The 16,530-nt window shown below is 46.0% G+C and overlaps 4 protein-coding genes across 4 annotated transcripts; 2 read left to right on the top strand and 2 right to left on the bottom strand.

Annotated features, from left to right (window-relative positions):
- Window positions 1–2,139: 2,139 nt before the first annotated feature.
- C8Q69DRAFT_528168 (hypothetical protein) lies at window positions 2,140–3,279 on the top strand (the record flags this gene model as incomplete). Its single annotated transcript, XM_028633667.1, has 4 exons — window positions 2,140–2,201; window positions 2,282–2,392; window positions 2,453–2,715; window positions 2,780–3,279. 4 exons carry the CDS (start codon window positions 2,140–2,142, stop codon window positions 3,199–3,201), a joined length of 858 nt encoding a protein of 285 aa, XP_028484679.1. The 3' UTR covers window positions 3,202–3,279.
- A 1,154-nt stretch (window positions 3,280–4,433) lies between these two features.
- C8Q69DRAFT_279016 (hypothetical protein) lies at window positions 4,434–6,505 on the top strand. The gene is made up of 3 exons (XM_028626892.1): window positions 4,434–4,997; window positions 5,067–5,738; window positions 5,814–6,505. Exons 1-3 carry the CDS (start codon window positions 4,809–4,811, stop codon window positions 6,357–6,359), a joined length of 1,407 nt encoding a protein of 468 aa, XP_028484678.1. The 5' UTR covers window positions 4,434–4,808; the 3' UTR covers window positions 6,360–6,505.
- C8Q69DRAFT_279000 (OsmC/Ohr family) lies at window positions 6,431–7,294 on the bottom strand. The gene is made up of 2 exons (XM_028626891.1): window positions 7,282–7,294; window positions 6,431–7,218 (listed from the first exon to the last, which is right to left on the bottom strand). The coding sequence occupies exon 2, from the start codon at window positions 7,060–7,062 to the stop codon at window positions 6,502–6,504; it is 561 nt and encodes a 186-aa protein (XP_028484677.1). The 5' UTR covers window positions 7,063–7,218; window positions 7,282–7,294; the 3' UTR covers window positions 6,431–6,501.
- A 4,479-nt stretch (window positions 7,295–11,773) lies between these two features.
- On the bottom strand, window positions 11,774–13,746 carry C8Q69DRAFT_278908 (hypothetical protein). Its single transcript, XM_028626890.1, has 5 exons — window positions 13,579–13,746; window positions 13,431–13,523; window positions 13,218–13,372; window positions 13,021–13,159; window positions 11,774–12,964 (listed from the first exon to the last, which is right to left on the bottom strand). Exons 1-5 carry the CDS (start codon window positions 13,652–13,654, stop codon window positions 11,901–11,903), a joined length of 1,527 nt encoding a protein of 508 aa, XP_028484676.1. The 5' UTR covers window positions 13,655–13,746; the 3' UTR covers window positions 11,774–11,900.
- Between the last annotated feature and the right edge of the window lie 2,784 nt (window positions 13,747–16,530).

The raw sequence follows: 16,530 nt of genomic DNA, 5'->3' as shown, positions 1-16,530 counted from the left end.
TTTGGCTTAAGAAATATTAATAGATCCTGGCAGGAACAGCAGCAATATTATAGCTAATAAGCCTTAGCCGCCTAGACTTTTACTTCCTTTGATTGAAACTGAGCCCCCCCAAAGCCCACTCAAGTAGCACTGTTGAGATTACTTTCTACGTCTACGAGCGAGATAAGTGGCGGGTGGCCTATATCATAGCAGTAGATCTATCCAATCCCTTAGCTTTTAAGCAGATAATATAGAGGTATAGAAGATAAAAAATAATTCTCTATAATATAAAAATATAAACTATTATAGTATTATCCAGCTTTTAAGCGCCAATAGCCAATAGGCTTAATATATTATTACTGATTTTGCGGGAGATCAAGAACTAAATAGATTAGAAGCTAATTTAATTATCTATAGCCTAATAGTAATCTAAAAAAAGCTACTAATAGTTATCTCTTAGATCGAGTATCTTAAGTAAAGATTCATGATTTATTCAGGGGGATAGGTATGTTCTCTTAAGAACTATGTCGGCATATTATCCTATAGGAGATATGCGGATTAGATTATATTAGAAACTGTCATAAGAGAGTGAATATATGAGAGACTGGGGTATGTCCTACCCGGGATAGGTCGGGTAGTACAGATTACATACAGTCACAGAAATTCGGTACTGAGATATCTGTTTTAGGATATGTGGGATCTTGTCTCCATCTTCTCTTGAAAGATCTCGGTATAAGATCGTTAACCTGTCTGCATACACTACACATCCCCGACTGTATCCCGAGAGTGGTTCTTTAGATCGTAGGGAGGCTCAAGTAATCAGTCACAATATCACTGTATAGCAGTGAAAGAAGTGACCCATCATATCTAAAGTGTTCGCTGCGAAGGATTTGAGCTCATGTATCGGGCTATAATGCAGTCTCTCGAACCATCACTCCTGCAGTCTAGAAAGCAAGTTCAACTTCGTCCTCACAAGACCAACCGAAGGGTTTGCCCCTCTCTTGCTACAAAATACAAAGGAGCACTCGGAGCAATTATAGCAGAACCACGGTTTGGAATCCTGTCACAGAGCATACTATATATTATTGCATATTAGAGTATGGTTTTTGTATCTCGTGGCAAGAGTGAGTTCTGAAGCGGATCTGCTCTATAGCAACTGTACACTGTGGCCAATCTTAGAAATATGAACGGCCTAGAAGCAGAATCAGTAGCTCTGTGCCTCAGGAATAGAAGCGCTATTGATAAGATTTAATTAGACACAGCGAGCTGGTGTATTTTTACGGTGTGTGAACCGTGAGCGTATCTGACGCTGATGTTGATGGACAGCGGTGGGTAGGCAAAATGAATTTAGCTGTATGGTAGTTGTGAGCAGTCAGAAATCATGTAGGGTTTAGCTAGCTTATTGTGCTCAACGTTGAGGATGTCGTGAAAACTACATGTCTCATATTTTTATTTACCTATAACGTCATCCTTGAATCTGGATAATGCCTGTTATTACGTTTATTATCGCATCTGGCACCTATATCAATCCAATGTAGCAGAAGTATATTTAAAAGTATCTAAACAGCTGATCTGTTTATTCGCCAAGTATTAATTAACATCGCTATGACAGGCGCTCATATCACCTGCATGAACGACCTCTGGTACTATATGGATGCCCAAGCGATGGATTTTCTACCATGTTTAGACTAACTGCAGATAGAAAATAGCCGAGTCTCAATTCTTGCTCCGAACTGACAGCTCCGAGGTTATTAACTGCATATCTAAATAATTACTGATCAACGGACTGACGTTCGTCCGCTTCCCTGGCCTTATCAGATTCCAGGAACTTCTACCCCTGCACGAGTTTTGGATAGGATCAACCCCGTCTCCACTGACTGAGGAAACCCATTGCTGTAGCTACTGCAAACGCAGCGAATCAGTGTCGACATATCGCGAGCTAGCAAATCGTCTCGCGCATCTGCTTCATAGAATTCATATAGCTCGCAGACTAGCCCAAGCTTGATCGACCTTTGAGTTATGCTAAATCTCCTGAAATAGATCGTCAGCATTTCGGGAGCAACATATATAATACTTGGGAACGCTTCCACTATTGTAGCGGTAGACTCGATCAAGTCTCTTTCAACTTACCCGCCAGAAACATATACTTTGCGTATGACCATGTCTTCGAACCAAGATGAAGCTTATCTGCTCAGAAACCGTGACCAAGCCGAGACTGAACGGTATGTGTTCAGTCTGAGACAAGTGTTTTCATGTTACATCGTTTCTTCTTTTCCTGTCAGGGTGCTAATCAACCACACAGGCTCAACTTCCAACATGACGTACTCAAGAAGATCATGGGTAGTCACATAGCTCATCCCCAACTACCTTTGGAAAAGATCCAAAGTGTTGCCGATATCGCCACTGGAACTGCGTAGGAGTGCATTAGTCGATGTCGACAATTAGGGCAATGGCGCTGACATCTCTCTCATAGAATTTGGCTCCGTGAGCTACAGGACTTCTACGCCACTGCTTCCAACGGTATCAACGGAAAGAGATATCTTCACGGATTTGATATCAGCGATGCCCAATATCCCTCTGATCTCAAGGACATAACGCTGTCCATTCATGACGTCACTCGTCCGTTCGACGAGCAATTTCACAACCTATTCGACCTCGTTCATGTAAGGCTTTTGGTGTTTGCATTGACACCAGCGCAGATCCAGCAGGCTATTTTCAATATAATACAGATAGTTGGTATGTGAAATGGCCATTATCGCAGCAACTACTCCGTCCATCAATCTAATGGCTGTTATTATAGCTCCAGGAGGATACATCCAATGGGATGACCTCCGCACAGGGGAGGTGGGATTCAACGTCCCGCACACTGGACTTGAACCAGATCTTAGTATCATAAACGACTTTGCAACTTCCATGGGGTTCAGTGACCGATTGCCATTTCTGATTAAAGAGCATTTCGAGGAGCTCGGACTGAAGGACGTCGCATCTGCCGAATACTCTTCTTTGAATGAACCAGACGCAACTGAATTGGCAAGAAAGTGGTATGCAGTTACGATAAGAACTTTACTGGTGGAAGTTCTCAAGAGAAAAGGTCTTTCAGAAGAGGAGCTCACTCAAAAGGTACGGGAGTTCGAGCGCAGAACTGCCGCTGCTTTTGAAAAGGGCGTGATCCCTCGTATACTTACTGGATCTATTGTGGGGCGAAAGCCTATGCAGGGATAGAATAGTTTGTATAAGAGAATCCTGTTAGATATGCTCTTAACATCCACAGTCCAGGTTATTATCTATATGCACCGACAGCTAATGCTTTGAATCCTATGGGAAGCGAATTCAGCGAATTCAAAGAGACCTATCACCCTAGTGCCAGTAGAGGAAAGTAATAAACCCGACATAAGTTTTGAACGTAGACATTGGTAGACATTCCGTGTAACTCTTTTTGATAGACGGAATGAGGCATTTTTGTCAATATCTGAAGAGCTGAATGTCAAATAGGAATTGAAAAAGCCGAAATGAACTGTTTAGCTTTCTCTGAAAGGCATCCGAGTCGCCGTGGTTCTGCGCTGCCAAAGCCTACAAGAAAAACGCAGGTCGCGCTCGTGTTATTGATTATACAGTAACTCTGATATTGTATGTGTGCCCTATGGTGTATAGTTTCTGAGTGGCTCGGAGAAGCTGTTGGTTAACAGTAAAACTTCAGATAACTATGTCCTACAGTGGCGCTGACTCTGTTCGAGTCTAGCCAGTGCAGGCTATCTCCCTAGTCTCCTTCCAAGTTTATCTTACAGAGATAATGCATGTTTGTCCCTAAGCTTAATACCTTATTCCTCAAATCATAATCCGTACCCAAAAAGAAATTTTAGTGAGAGAAATGCGAGTTGGAAGCGCTTGACAGGATCACCGGTTTAGCTATTCTTAGCAAGACATACTCGACTAACGGCCCGAACTGTTTTGATCAGAGTCCTATGTGCATATTTCACCTATTATACGTTCTATTAAGCCGACGATTGGTAGTAAAGAAGATGATGTCAGCGCTAGTAAATAAGCATGGTTTGATATTAAGCCGGCGCGAGGATCGGTATGCATGCATAAGCAGGCTTACTCTTCCGTTGCCGGCCAATTTTAACACATGGTTACGCGTTTAAGAACCCGTTATAGTAGCAATATGGTGGAGTTTCATCTAGTGCACTGGTATTCGAGCAATGTTCTAATAAGGCTGGTCTCTTGAGCTTGCTTGATAGTGTGCGGGGCCTGGAGTCGAGCATCGGCGGCTTCAAGCATCGTGTCACTAATTAGGATACTACTGGTCAGCTACATAGCGTACTGACTAGTTATAATGATCATCGGGTGTTATAGGCCTGCTTTTCGGACGGTAATAGCAATATTAGACGCAAAAATTTCCTTACTGGGTATAAGAAGACGTTCCCTTCAAGGATACTCGTGAAGTGATTGCTGCAGTCATTTTCAACAGATTCGGGACTCCCAATGCACAGATTTTGATGCACTGAGTTATTCAATAATGATTTTGGCATTAAAAAGTGCCTCGCTGATAAAGGTACTTTGTGAATATTGGCGGTCAGTAGTTGCACTGGGGATTTTCTTTGTGATGGTAGGGACGACGGGCCGGACTCCACTGATTGACATCTCTCGCCAATGCATTCAATCTAAAGCAAGACGCTCCTTTTTTCTATTCACCTTTATCGCAATTCACAGGGCTATTAGAAGAGGTGAGTCTCCCAGTTTTCACACTGGGGAGGCTTTTCCTCGACGTTTCGTTTGGGACGTTGAAAGATACTGATCATTATCGACTTTGAAACACTCAAGTCGGGACCATGGCTTCCGCAAATAGTCATGAACCACCCAACTCGTTCACTATCAAAACCAATTATCCTATCGTCCAAGATCTGGCTCTATATTTTGGCGTTGTCGTCGACGACACCCTCGACACTACGTTGCTGAAACAGAAGGCAGAAGAACTCATTTGTCACTGGCCTATACTCGGAGGCTTTATGAGCAAAAAAGTAACAATAAGTCATGAGTACAGCATTTTTCTCAAAGTATTTGAAAGAGCTAATCTGTTAGTATCATAGACGAAACCCTATTCGTTTAGTATCGGAAAGAATATCGACGTCAAAAGCCGCATGTTGAATCGTACAGGCAGAGAAAGTTTGCCAATATTGTATGACTGTGAAAGTCGGCAGCCTAGCTCACCACTGGTGTTCTCTGCCAACTCGAGCATCCCTGATACGTTGTTCCATTTCGATGCGCCATCGAACAAATCATCAGAACCTCTATTCACACTAAGGATAACATCATTGCAAGATGTGACGCTTCTAGGCTTCCGCTGTCCGCATTACTTCGTTGACAGTCAAGGTATGTTCGACATCATCAAAACATATGCAGCGCTGGTCTCTGGGAAGCCTATCCCAACCCTTATACTTTCTTGTGACGAAAGATATGATCCCATGTCGAACTCGGTCCCTGTCATGGAGGCACACCCCAGAGACCCAGTGCTAGACTTTGACGGCCATCGAGTTGGGTTGGTATCTACGCTACTTACAGCTTCCCACATGCTGTGGAAAGGGGCGAAAAGGGTAATGGGCATCATTGAGACACCAGAAGAGCGATATGTCTATGTCCCGAAGAAATGGATCGACGATGCTCGACAGCACGCTGTCAAGGAATTAGCAGAGGTCGATGAAACGAGACATGCTGCCGCAGGGTTGACTAAACAGGATATACTCACCGCTTGGTTCTTGAAAGTAAGTTTCAGATCGCTGAAATACGGTTCAATATCATATCTCATTATTTTTTACAATATATAATAACCAAAATAGTGCTCTTATCAAAATTCGACACCCGACAACCGTCCCATAAACTTCTACTACTCCCTCAACTGGCGTTTCGCTCTTCCATCTCTGCCAGATAATGAAGCCTGCCCACGTCACACCGTCTACGCACGTTTGATCCGTTTCGACTCTCTGCGCAAGCTGCAACAGGACTCTCTTGCCCAGAATGCGCTCACCATTCGACGAGCTGTCAACCAAGCGAGAACGCCATCAGAAATCTATAGAGCTCTGAAATTCCTCGAAAACAACTTAACCAACTTTGTCACGATGGGAGGACCCGATATTGATCTCAATCGAGTGCCGATTCTCTCGTCCTCTACGGCAATGCCATTCTGCGAACTGGATTTTCGGGGCGCTTCAACAACAGGTAGTGAAGCGAAGGTGATATATGTACAGCCGTGGGCTCCACTGGCTATGTGCTTGCAGTTTGTGCCATTTTCTATATCAACCAAAGACGGCAAGGGAGGGTACTGGCTGAGAATGGCAAACGTGCCTCAAGCGTGGAAGGGGTTTCCAACTGAGGTTGATGCTTGATTGTCTACATTTGCGTATGAGTACCGGATAGATATTACCCTCAACCGGACATTCCCTTTTGTTTCTGTTTATCTTAAGCTATTCTCTATAATAGGTGTATCCTGCATTGAATCCCACCTCCATGGAACGTAGTATACATATTTTACAGTTTCTCATTCACCCAGTTACTCTTCCAACTCGTCCCACTCTGCTTAAACAACTGCATGATCGGACATCGCCTCTCCGTCTCACTCACAAACTTATTAAAGGTATTCTCATCCTCGATATCCGTCTGCACACGCACATTGACCTCTATGCTCTCCCAATTTCCATTCCCATCCTTTCCCTCCGCCAATACTCCGGTATCGAGATCACCCTTGACTGTAACGTTCCATTCTCCCAGCTTAGCACCGAGGCTCTTCGCGACAAGTGAGCCGGCAACTTGCGTGCAGGATCCGAGACTGCCGAGGTTATAAACCAGTGGGGTGGGTGCACTCTCGTGGCCTTCGAAGAATTTGTAGGCATCGGTCTGGATGAGGTGTGGATGACCATCGGCTTTGATGCTCTGAGCGACGCCGCGACCTGTTCCTGACACGCGGACGGAGAATTTGTTGAAGGATCGAGACGATTGAGAGAATGGTCGAGAAGAAGAAGAGATACGCGAGATTGAGCGCAATGCTACCACGCCCTGGTGATGGCGGAGCATGTGATTGTAGGATATCATAGTGATAAGTAAGTCCAGCAGTGGCTTAGAAGTAGTTAAAACTAGATTTCTAATTAGATAATGTGAGACTGTAGTATGTAGATGGTACACAGAACGAAGAAATCTCAGTGCGACAGAAGTTCTTAAAGGCAATGAGAACTGAGCGATGAGGACCGCCTGGACGTTGCTGGCCACCAAGGTTAGTTGAGGGTAGAAAATCGGGTTTCGGGAGATAATTACTCTTGACAATCCAAGCGTGTTATCTGTTTCGTGTATTTTAGTGTAAGTCGCATTATAGGATAGTTATATAGTGACGGACGGGGACTGGAAGAAGTGAGAAAGTGTAGTATCTCTAGCGATGAGTTTGTGTAATGACCCGGTTGAAAATGGGTCTAGTTAGTATGTCTTTTCTCGTAATTGCTGTTAAGTGCTATATCGAATTGATAAATGTTTCGTTTCATTACACATGTTCATACCTTTTATTGTGCATAGTACATATATATATATACTGCGCTGTCGATTACTAGGTACGTAGTGGACTTCCCTTTTTGGGCAATTACTGATAATGCGGAGCACGATAGCCTAGCTAAACCACTAATCGAGAGTCCGAGACTACTCCAAAGGAATGCGAGTAGAACCTCTAACTATACCAAAAATAGAAAAAAAGAAAATTAATAAGATTTATATTTTTCAAAGAGAGTAAATCTCCTTAATAGCTCGTCATCTCGCGTAGTGGAAGGAGGCTGGCTTACTTTGCTCTCCGGCGAAAGAATATATGGCGATTTTTATATTATATGATGAATGATAAATGCTATTCCTATGGGAATTAATCATGTTTTTCAAATGCAAGCTAAATTTCAAGATTCGCATTTTGATTTCTACTTCTTCGATGCCATCTTTGACGGTGGAAAATAACGTATAACAGCAATGTCTGGAAACTGCACTGCACGGGATTATATTATTATGCGCATAGTTACTAATTGTTAGCTCTGCGCCTATAATCTCGTCAGTCTTGCAAGGGTAAAATGCAGCGCATTCAACCAGCATCTAGCAATCGTAGGTTAAGCGATGAGATGACATACAGTACGGTAACGTATAACTATATCTATGTTCATCACGCGTCCCAATTTACAGGACTCCTAGCATGATGCAAAATAAGTCCGTGCTACTTCGTATACTATTACCATTGTAGCTGGTTGAGTCTGAAACATGTTACGTACCCAGGACTCTAGGCTTATCCCACCGCTATGGTCCCGGAACAGCGACGAGTATGTATTTTTGTGTTAGTGCCGGGGACGTGAAATGGGTCTGGTAGATTCCCGCATAGTCGAACTTTGAAGGGAGACCATCTATTAGTAGAGTTATTCTGAAACACGCCATGCGGATACTTACGCAGGTGAACATGGCTCGTGCGCCGTAAGCCTAAGCCTCAATGATAAATCACTTCCTCGGATCTTCCTGGACTGGGCCGGTTGTAATATAACGAACGATGTTTCTTTTTCATCTGCAATTTGGCGGTAGATGCCGCCGTTTGTCTGTCGAGGACCTCAAATTCAAATCGACGTCGCATCACATCTTCGGATCGCAGTTGAATACGGTACTCTACTCCGTAGTTATGCACGGATTGCATGGCTGACTACCTCATGCATGCTAGGGGCCCCTGCAGGATTTGGTTCCTCTTGTCTGAATCTGCTTTTCAATCTCCTCTGCATTAACGAGGGATTTTACGGCCTGAAGGAAAGAGGACCTGCATAAATGCAGATGTCGTCAGATGGTGATAGTGATAGTGATAGGTAACGGTCGAGTAACGAATTTCTCAAAGTACCATACTTATCCCTTTCCCCACATCTTGCCACCCCCAACTCCAAGGATCGCGAAAGACAAAAGATAAAAAGAAGGAAAAAAAGCTCCAGTTGAGAAGAATATCGAACATTGCTAGAAGAATCGCTGCCGCGTAGTATCTCTCACACGTGGGTCCACCATTCTCGTGTTGGCATCGTCTCGGCGAGAAGCCGCTGCTAGCAAGTATGGTACCATAGTATACTTCGTGGATTCGGTTGAGACGGGTGGCCGTTAAAGTCTACTCTGTATTTTACAGGGTTTCTCACTCATGAGTCTGTACTTTTCCGTGGACGAAGATTGCAAAGTCGCCTTCTGGGCTTTTACAAACTTTCGGGCACCAAGGATAGACGCGCTTGATAAGGGAGAGTCTCCCTATGTAGATGACAGGGGATGAACAGATGAATCAATCGACCGTCTACTGCGTCAAGTCCACTCTTCAGTTCACTTCGCACTGTCATTGGCGTCCTAGATACCTGGAGGAAGCACTGCCTGCGCATAGAGTATACTCATGTTTGACGAGTACGTGTATCTGTTAGGCCGACAACTCAAGAAATCAGCGACATCATCGAAAAGAACTAAGTAGAGCAAACTGCAGAACCAAACAAACTCCCGCTTCCCACCACGGGTATTATTAGGGCCAATCAAAGAAACATCAAAAGAATCTCTATCAGATCCGTAACGGGATGGATCATTCCCGCAGAGATGGGTAAAATAATACAAAATCCAAGGATAAGAACAGAGGACCCCGTTCGTTTCCCGCACAGTAACTTTGGACCTGACTAAATTTTTAGTTCAAACAGAAGCCCAACGTGAAATTCTATTCTTCTCCACCAGCTAAGAGCAGCCCTAGACTAGGATCTCGGGCTGTGCATCCCGTCACGAACTTCTGGGCCCATCACTCGATTGGTTATGTCACCGAACCTTCTAGGGCTGTTGGGTTTGGCGAAACGATACATATTATTATTATTATTATTATAATAATGAGTGTACATCATGTTAATTATTGTTACTATTCTACGCGCTTGGATAACGCGATATGCCCCCTATACTTTCAAAATGATAGCGTACCAGGCTTATGAATAGAATAATTCCTCACTAATGTTAAACCTGACTGGGGACATCATCCCTGATGAGATAATACGGATACATATTCATGCGACTGTAAGTATCGACTATTGGTATCTAGTCCAGATCCGAGCGCAATAATAGGGACTCAGTGGGCCGATTCCGTGCCAAGCTTCATAAGTATGGTAATAATAGTTTCACTTATGACTTCGGTTTGATCCGGTTAACATTCAGGGTCCCTGCAGAGCCCAGGCTTTGGGTCAGGGACACACGAACTCCACGCGCTTTTTCTTTGAAAGGTGCGTCGTGTCGTGTCGTGTCGTCCATCTCCTACGGGCTTGTAGTAGTAGTCTATAGATAATATCTCTCTTATATAACTCATCCAATTGGAATAACTAACTAACTAGATATCTACAATAATCCTCACAACGACATCAAATGATCCAAGTTGCCTCTCCCATGCGCGATTCCCTTTCTCTAAATGCCTATCCCCTATTAACTACTCTCGGAGTAAGCACGTAGAGCAATACCAACCCCAGTAGTTAACTATCTACGTCAGAGCGGCGAGGAAGGAAACCAACCCCTTATGAATAATGCTAAACTTAGAATTTCAACATGGATTATGGTAATTAACATATTATTACTATCTTTGATCCCCCCCTGTTCGTACAGACTCCAGAGTAGGTCTTACACGACACGACTTCCGTGCCGCGATCCATGGCTCAGATGAACAACCGTGCACATTTTTGCGGTGGATCGATGATCGGAGGCCCCTTGAAACTCAAGCGATAAGCAAGAACCTTGGATCGCATGCTAAGGTAGTCGAGTAGGTAATAATTAAAGTGGGTTGATTTGCGACTGGTAATAAATAAATCGGTGTAGATTTCGAATGAATATTGCTTGTTAAGTTAGATATAATATCCGGGCGGAATGGCGATCTCATAGGTTATCTTTTCTTTCGTTCTTTTTTTTTTCTTTTTCTTTCTTTCTTTCTTTCTTTTCTTTTCTTTTCTTTTCTTTTTTCATTGTTGTTCTTGGATCGGTCAGAAGCTACAAGTTTATCTGGGGTTGGGGTTGTATTTTCCACAGGTCTTCAGAGTATTCGATCCGGACTGGAACCGTAGTACCAACTTAGTGCTCTAGGGCCTGGATGTCGATCAGGGTCTAGGGTCCCAGCGTGTTACGGAGGATGCAAGGTGGGTTACGTCGAGGCATCACTTTCACGATAACGGAGACTGTGAGTAATCCGATTCGTCTAGAAATTCTGTGACGGAGGTTGGATGATTTACTGAAGCGCCAGAAAGAAGAGACATGAAGAGTTTCAAGTTCTGAAAGCTTTTTTCAACCCGTTATCTTTCAGGGTATGCGAAATAGTCTATACATGATCGCATAACAACAGAGAGCACATCATAGTCCGGTAGAGTACACCCAGGTGAAACAGTGATAGTTTGTACATGGAATAGCTTTCAATATCCCAGGACACGAGTCTTTGCTCGGCCCACTTCAACCCGAGCACCCAAGAAGTGACAGTGACGCTGTGCGACATCCCTTTTTTTTTTTTATCTTTCCAGGATCTGCAGCAGCCCGTTCCCATAGCCTTTAGCACCTGTCCAATCCCAGCCCTATCATGGGCAATCAAACGTAAACACAACCGGCGCCCCCGTATGCCGCAAACAGTCAAATATAGAGAAACAGCCATATGTATATGAATGTAATTGACCAGCCTATGCCAGGCTGGGAGAGTGAAAAGAGAAAAAAAGAGGCTCTGCCAGAGGATCGATAGTCGACGGAAAAATGAAATAAGCGTGCGCAGGCTACGCTAGATCGAGATAAAAACGGATATCCCATAACCTGAAGGGATATTGCAGCTCCAAATATATGAGCGCCGAGACAAATGGCCAAAGTATATCGAAAAGGTAATGGCAACAGATCGGAAAGAGAGGACAAGCTTCTCATGGCTTCTGGTAGTCATAGTCGTGGCCGTACGGAGAAGTAGAACGAGCAAAGGTGGATTGAGGATCCCAGTGGCCCGGAGAGTTGCCACGCGATGCGGGAGGGGGCCGGGGTGCTGAGAAACTGTAGGCTGGTTGTGTATATTTCGCGTCACGTCCAAAGTAATCGCCGGGTTCCTGGCCTTTACTATCAGAAAAACGCAGCGTGGACGACATCCCAGAGTCTGGCGATGTGACAACCGGATCCGGCGATTTCAGCGACTTGTCTCCGGAGCTCAGCATCTCGTAAGATCGAGGATCCGGAACACTAACCCTAGCATCAGCAGAGACGAATTCGCTTTGGGGTTTGAATAGACCCTTCACGAGATTAACCCATCCCATGATCATGGTAGTTCGCACCAGGAAGATGAAGTTCCAGAGACCACTCAGAGATAGAAGAATAAGTACCGCCAGAACGGTGGCTTCATTTGGACCTACCCCGTGGGCTTTGTCCACGCATGCATTGCGGTCGCCCTTGGTGAGGGCCAGACATACAATCCAACCTGCTGCTTTCTTTTCCATTTCGGGCGAAAGCCTTAATGAGTTATCCATTCTGATGAAGACAACTGCGAAGAAGATCACATTGCCAATGATAGTCAAAACAATTGCAATTCCTCGCCATTGCAGCTGGATAACTCTGCGCACGCGCCTGTACGCCTGCCGTGCAGTAGTACTGCGAACGCTGCCGGAGTAGGATGGCAAAGCCGAGCTGTTGGTCGTCGTGGCTTTGTCATCGAAAAAGGACCTGACATAGATATGAATGCAGTAAATGAGAGTGGTCATCTGCAGCAAAAGAGCAGCAAAAGCGAATACCATCAGTGGAATCCAGTAGTCTCTCAAGCTGTTGGCGTGGTTGATATGGCAGGTATTTCCGAAGCGGTAGGACACGCCAGTAAAGACGAGCATGAGCGCCAGACCAATAGCTGGAATACCCCATCCGGCCAAGAGAGCTGCTGCCATGAACTTGGGTCCGATAAGAATCTCCCAGCAGACTTGGAGATGAAGAGCGACGGTACGGAGGAAACCTGCAGACATCCAGTCAATTTTACTTCAAGAGAAAGGAGGACGGTATCTGGCATACTCCACATGATGACAACCCAACCACCAAAGAGGAGGAAGGACCCCGTAAAAGCACATGAAAGGTCCGATCTCATATCATTGGGTGTAATTTCATTATAACATTGATTTGGCTTAGAGCCAAGAGGGATGATGAAGGCAAGCTAAAGGCAGGCCATGATGTTAGCTTAGGTCGTAAACGCAAGATTGTGATGTATATACCTCCATAAAACAGATGCCCAGGGTGAAGCAAATACTCAAATAGTGGCGATGCGTCCATTTTGCAGGAAGGACAGCATACGAGGCGAGAAGAAATATGCTGAGCGGGAGAATTGCGACGTTCAGCCAACTCGCTACTTTTGTATTGCTATTCAGATCTAGAGCGTATTGTCAGCCGTGGCACATCGTTGTAACGTCGCATTGGCACTATCCTACCTGTATATCTCCAGTCTGACGATGGGCATGGCAGACAGCAAGAAACTGCGCCCCGGGCCGTCTGAGTCGTTTCGCAGAAGCGTCCGTCGATGACTGGAGGCAGTCAGCATCCGAGCCCAGTAATATGACCCTGTAGACAAGCACATACATCCACCCGTCTCGGGAAAGAGACTCTCCTGCAGGAATGGAGCCGGGCAGAGCCCATTCTTCGCCTGCGTCGCCATCGTGTGCTCCCCAACGTCAGGTCTGGTCGTTCGCTCCTGGGTGTTGCGTGTCAATGTCGTAGAGGACTCGCATGATCCTCTTGGGACAGGCTGATCGTGGCCGTTCTTGCGCGTAGATACCGCGCGCAGAGCGTCGCAGTCAGCGCAATTGATCCCTCAACAATGTTAACCTCCGGGGTCTCCCATGCGGGGAAAGCAGCCCGGGCAGGAGAGGGCAACGAGCAGAGATATAATTGTCTGCACCGGCTGTCAGAGCGCTCTGAGGCGCGTCCCAGTGCACGAGGCCATTGTGTCCGTGGACAGACCGGGGGGGCTTGGACCAGGGTGTTCCATCTACCCAAGGCCCCAAGCAGACGTACAATCTGGATCAAAATTACCGCCATGTCACAGACAAGCAGGTACGCGTTGAGTATCCTATCAGAGCCACCGGCGGGGGCGGTGGTCGAGATCGAAGATGGTTCAGCATCGCGGCGTATAGCGGCCCTGGCGTCGAGATGCTGGCGCAAGAACTCCACCAGCGGATAGATAGCCTAGATAGACTAGACACTCTTGGAGTAAACGCAGGGGACTCGAACAGAGCGTTCCTAGCCCGTTACACGGAAAGACGGCTCCGCTGGCGAGAGCATGGAGACTGGGATCGTAATCGATAGATGGAGAGAGTCTGGTGGATAAACGGATAGTTAGTCGCTTTTAGTTCGAACCAAGTGCGAGGAGGGGCTTTGAGCCCTGTGCTCGCCCGGTCTCCCAGGGGCCGCGAATAAGCATCGCATGCCACAGTCTTCGTGTGCTTGCGCTCTTCTCGACTGCCGTTGGAGTAACGGTCGATCTCAATTGATCCTGAAGCTATGCGATTCAGCATTTGTGCGCCCCCAATCTCCGCCGTTTGTTGCGGTAACCGTCAACGTGAGGTCGGCATATCGCATCGCAGACCATGACCGTACTCTACTCTTCCATGCGCCAATAATCTCAGCTAACTAGCAAACTAGACCTTATTTCTGCTTTCTAATCGTACCGGATGGCCGGCTCACTGCTTGAAACAGGCATGATCTTCTGGCTCCCCCCGGTGTCTTGGTTGTTCCCCGTCTCGGGCAACGACCGGATCTCCCGTTGTACCCAGAGAGAGAAAAAAAGGACGCCAAGAGGGGAAGGGGATCCTTGTTAACAGAGTCAGTGCCGCAGCGACGCCCTTCGATATACGTTCCAGACGCACAGTCTTCTCTTTCTTTTCTCAAGGCAGGATGGAGCGCCCCGTGCCACTGAGGCCGGGCCAAAGACACTAGTAACGATGGGCTGGAGTCGAAATAATAATGCGAACAAGGATCGACTCATGTACCTGCCTGACCGCACGACGGTGTAACTCAAAATCGGGGATTAGAGTATTACGCCGCAGACGTTACGGAAATGCTCCCACGCAGAATGCAGTGCTCCTGGGATGCTGTGACGAAGGATCACGGACCCGACGCCAATATCTAGCCTTAACTACTGCAGGGTGACTAGCGATGGGATTCGTTGAAGCACCCAGCAGAGCAGAACCACCAGTCCACCGAGATTTGATCAGAATCAAACCATTGTTACCTGACACTTGAGCGTTGTGCCGTTGTGTGTCTCTGGTCCAGGGACTGGTGACTTCGAAGTCCCGAAGAACACCAAGGAAGCTTTATTAGACTACCCTGTGTACCGTCGGCGGTCAAGGTTCGCATATGCCGTGACTCGTTGGAAACGTGGACTGTTGAAGATCACAACCTTCTGGTCAACCTTTGACAAACGGGCTCTTTCATGGTGAGCAAACAGACTTTCGGGCGTCCATGGCTCGGGGGAGTATACCTCGAATAGTTAGTTACCGCGTCCATTTTCCGGTGACGCTCCCACGCGCGCTTAGCAGAGAGAAAATAGGCTCAGCCATGTGGTTCTCATTGTACTCTAGACGTCACAGACTCAGAGGAACCTTTGTCCCATCTCCACTGTACCGGGACGGACTTCTTGATGGCTCGTCTACAGCAATTGGCAAATGCATAAGCATTGAGATGTATTTTTGAAAAAACAAACGGTCCATGGATCGGTAATTCTCTGTTTCCGGGGTACAATTGATAATCTTGCGGGGTGTGGAAAATGGCGCAAACAGGAGCCTCGGAGCAATGAATATCATCTGAAAGACCTTCTAGATCCAGAAATCTCCGCGAACTCTATTCTTATGGACGGCTTGTTGACATGGGGGTGCACAACAAGCGCTCAGGATAATAATGGCCCTGATAGACGCTGGTAAGTGTTATTTGCTCATTACATCCTTTCTGCAGACACGCCTGGAAAGTGGGCAAAGCGCATTCCATGGGCCTCCACGACTGATGTGTTTACAAATCACTAGGAAGCTTATAGTTATATTCCTCATATCTTACACGCGGGATCGAGTAATGATGAATGGTTGAGATCAGTCTTCTATGCGTGCGTCGAGTTAGAGTGCGAACGGATGGAGATCTAGAACTCCGGCTCCTCACGTATACATTTTGGCATCATAGATACTTGACCTTATCAGACAGACTTTTCTCAATGGGGCTAATTCCAACGAAGTCCTTGGAAGACGGGAGGGGGAAGAGAGAAGGGCAGTATACGGAGTATATTTGACTACGGAGTCGATGCGATTGCGAAGATCCGCGGCGGCTCCAATGCTGCTTATGGCCATGAGAAGAAAAAATAATGACTGTATATTATTGGATAGTTATCGAGAGCCTTGTGCATGTTTCTCGCCATGTGGGAATAGGAGTTCGGCAGATGGACCTTGCGTTGTATCCGGTGTTCGATCTATGGTATGCGCTTAGCTTGCCAATGGATTGCTTGGGAATGTTTTAGGGCTGCAAGCAACAAGAAATCATGAATTGACC

The sequence above is a fragment of the Paecilomyces variotii genome, assembly GCF_004022145.1.
Source record: "Paecilomyces variotii strain CBS 101075 chromosome Unknown C8Q69scaffold_6, whole genome shotgun sequence".
NCBI classification, from domain to species: domain Eukaryota; kingdom Fungi; phylum Ascomycota; class Eurotiomycetes; order Eurotiales; family Thermoascaceae; genus Paecilomyces; species Paecilomyces variotii.
The sequence above is the reverse complement of the archived record's forward strand: the minus strand, read 5'-3'. Positions and strand labels throughout refer to the sequence as shown.

Coding starts and splice junctions, on each gene's coding strand:
- C8Q69DRAFT_279000 (XM_028626891.1), bottom strand. CDS start 7,062: ATGATATCCTACAATCACATGCTCCGCCATCACCAGGGCGTGGTAGCA.
- C8Q69DRAFT_279016 (XM_028626892.1), top strand. CDS start 4,809: ATGGCTTCCGCAAATAGTCATGAACCACCCAACTCGTTCACTATCAAA. Junction 4,998..5,066: donor GAGGCTTTATGAGCAAAAAA/GTAACAATAAGT, acceptor TTAGTATCATAG/ACGAAACCCTATTCGTTTAG. Junction 5,739..5,813: donor TCACCGCTTGGTTCTTGAAA/GTAAGTTTCAGA, acceptor TAACCAAAATAG/TGCTCTTATCAAAATTCGAC.
- C8Q69DRAFT_278908 (XM_028626890.1), bottom strand. CDS start 13,654: ATGGCGACGCAGGCGAAGAATGGGCTCTGCCCGGCTCCATTCCTGCAG. Junction 13,524..13,578: donor CTTTCCCGAGACGGGTGGAT/GTATGTGCTTGT, acceptor GACTGCCTCCAG/TCATCGACGGACGCTTCTGC. Junction 13,373..13,430: donor GTCAGACTGGAGATATACAG/GTAGGATAGTGC, acceptor AATACGCTCTAG/ATCTGAATAGCAATACAAAA.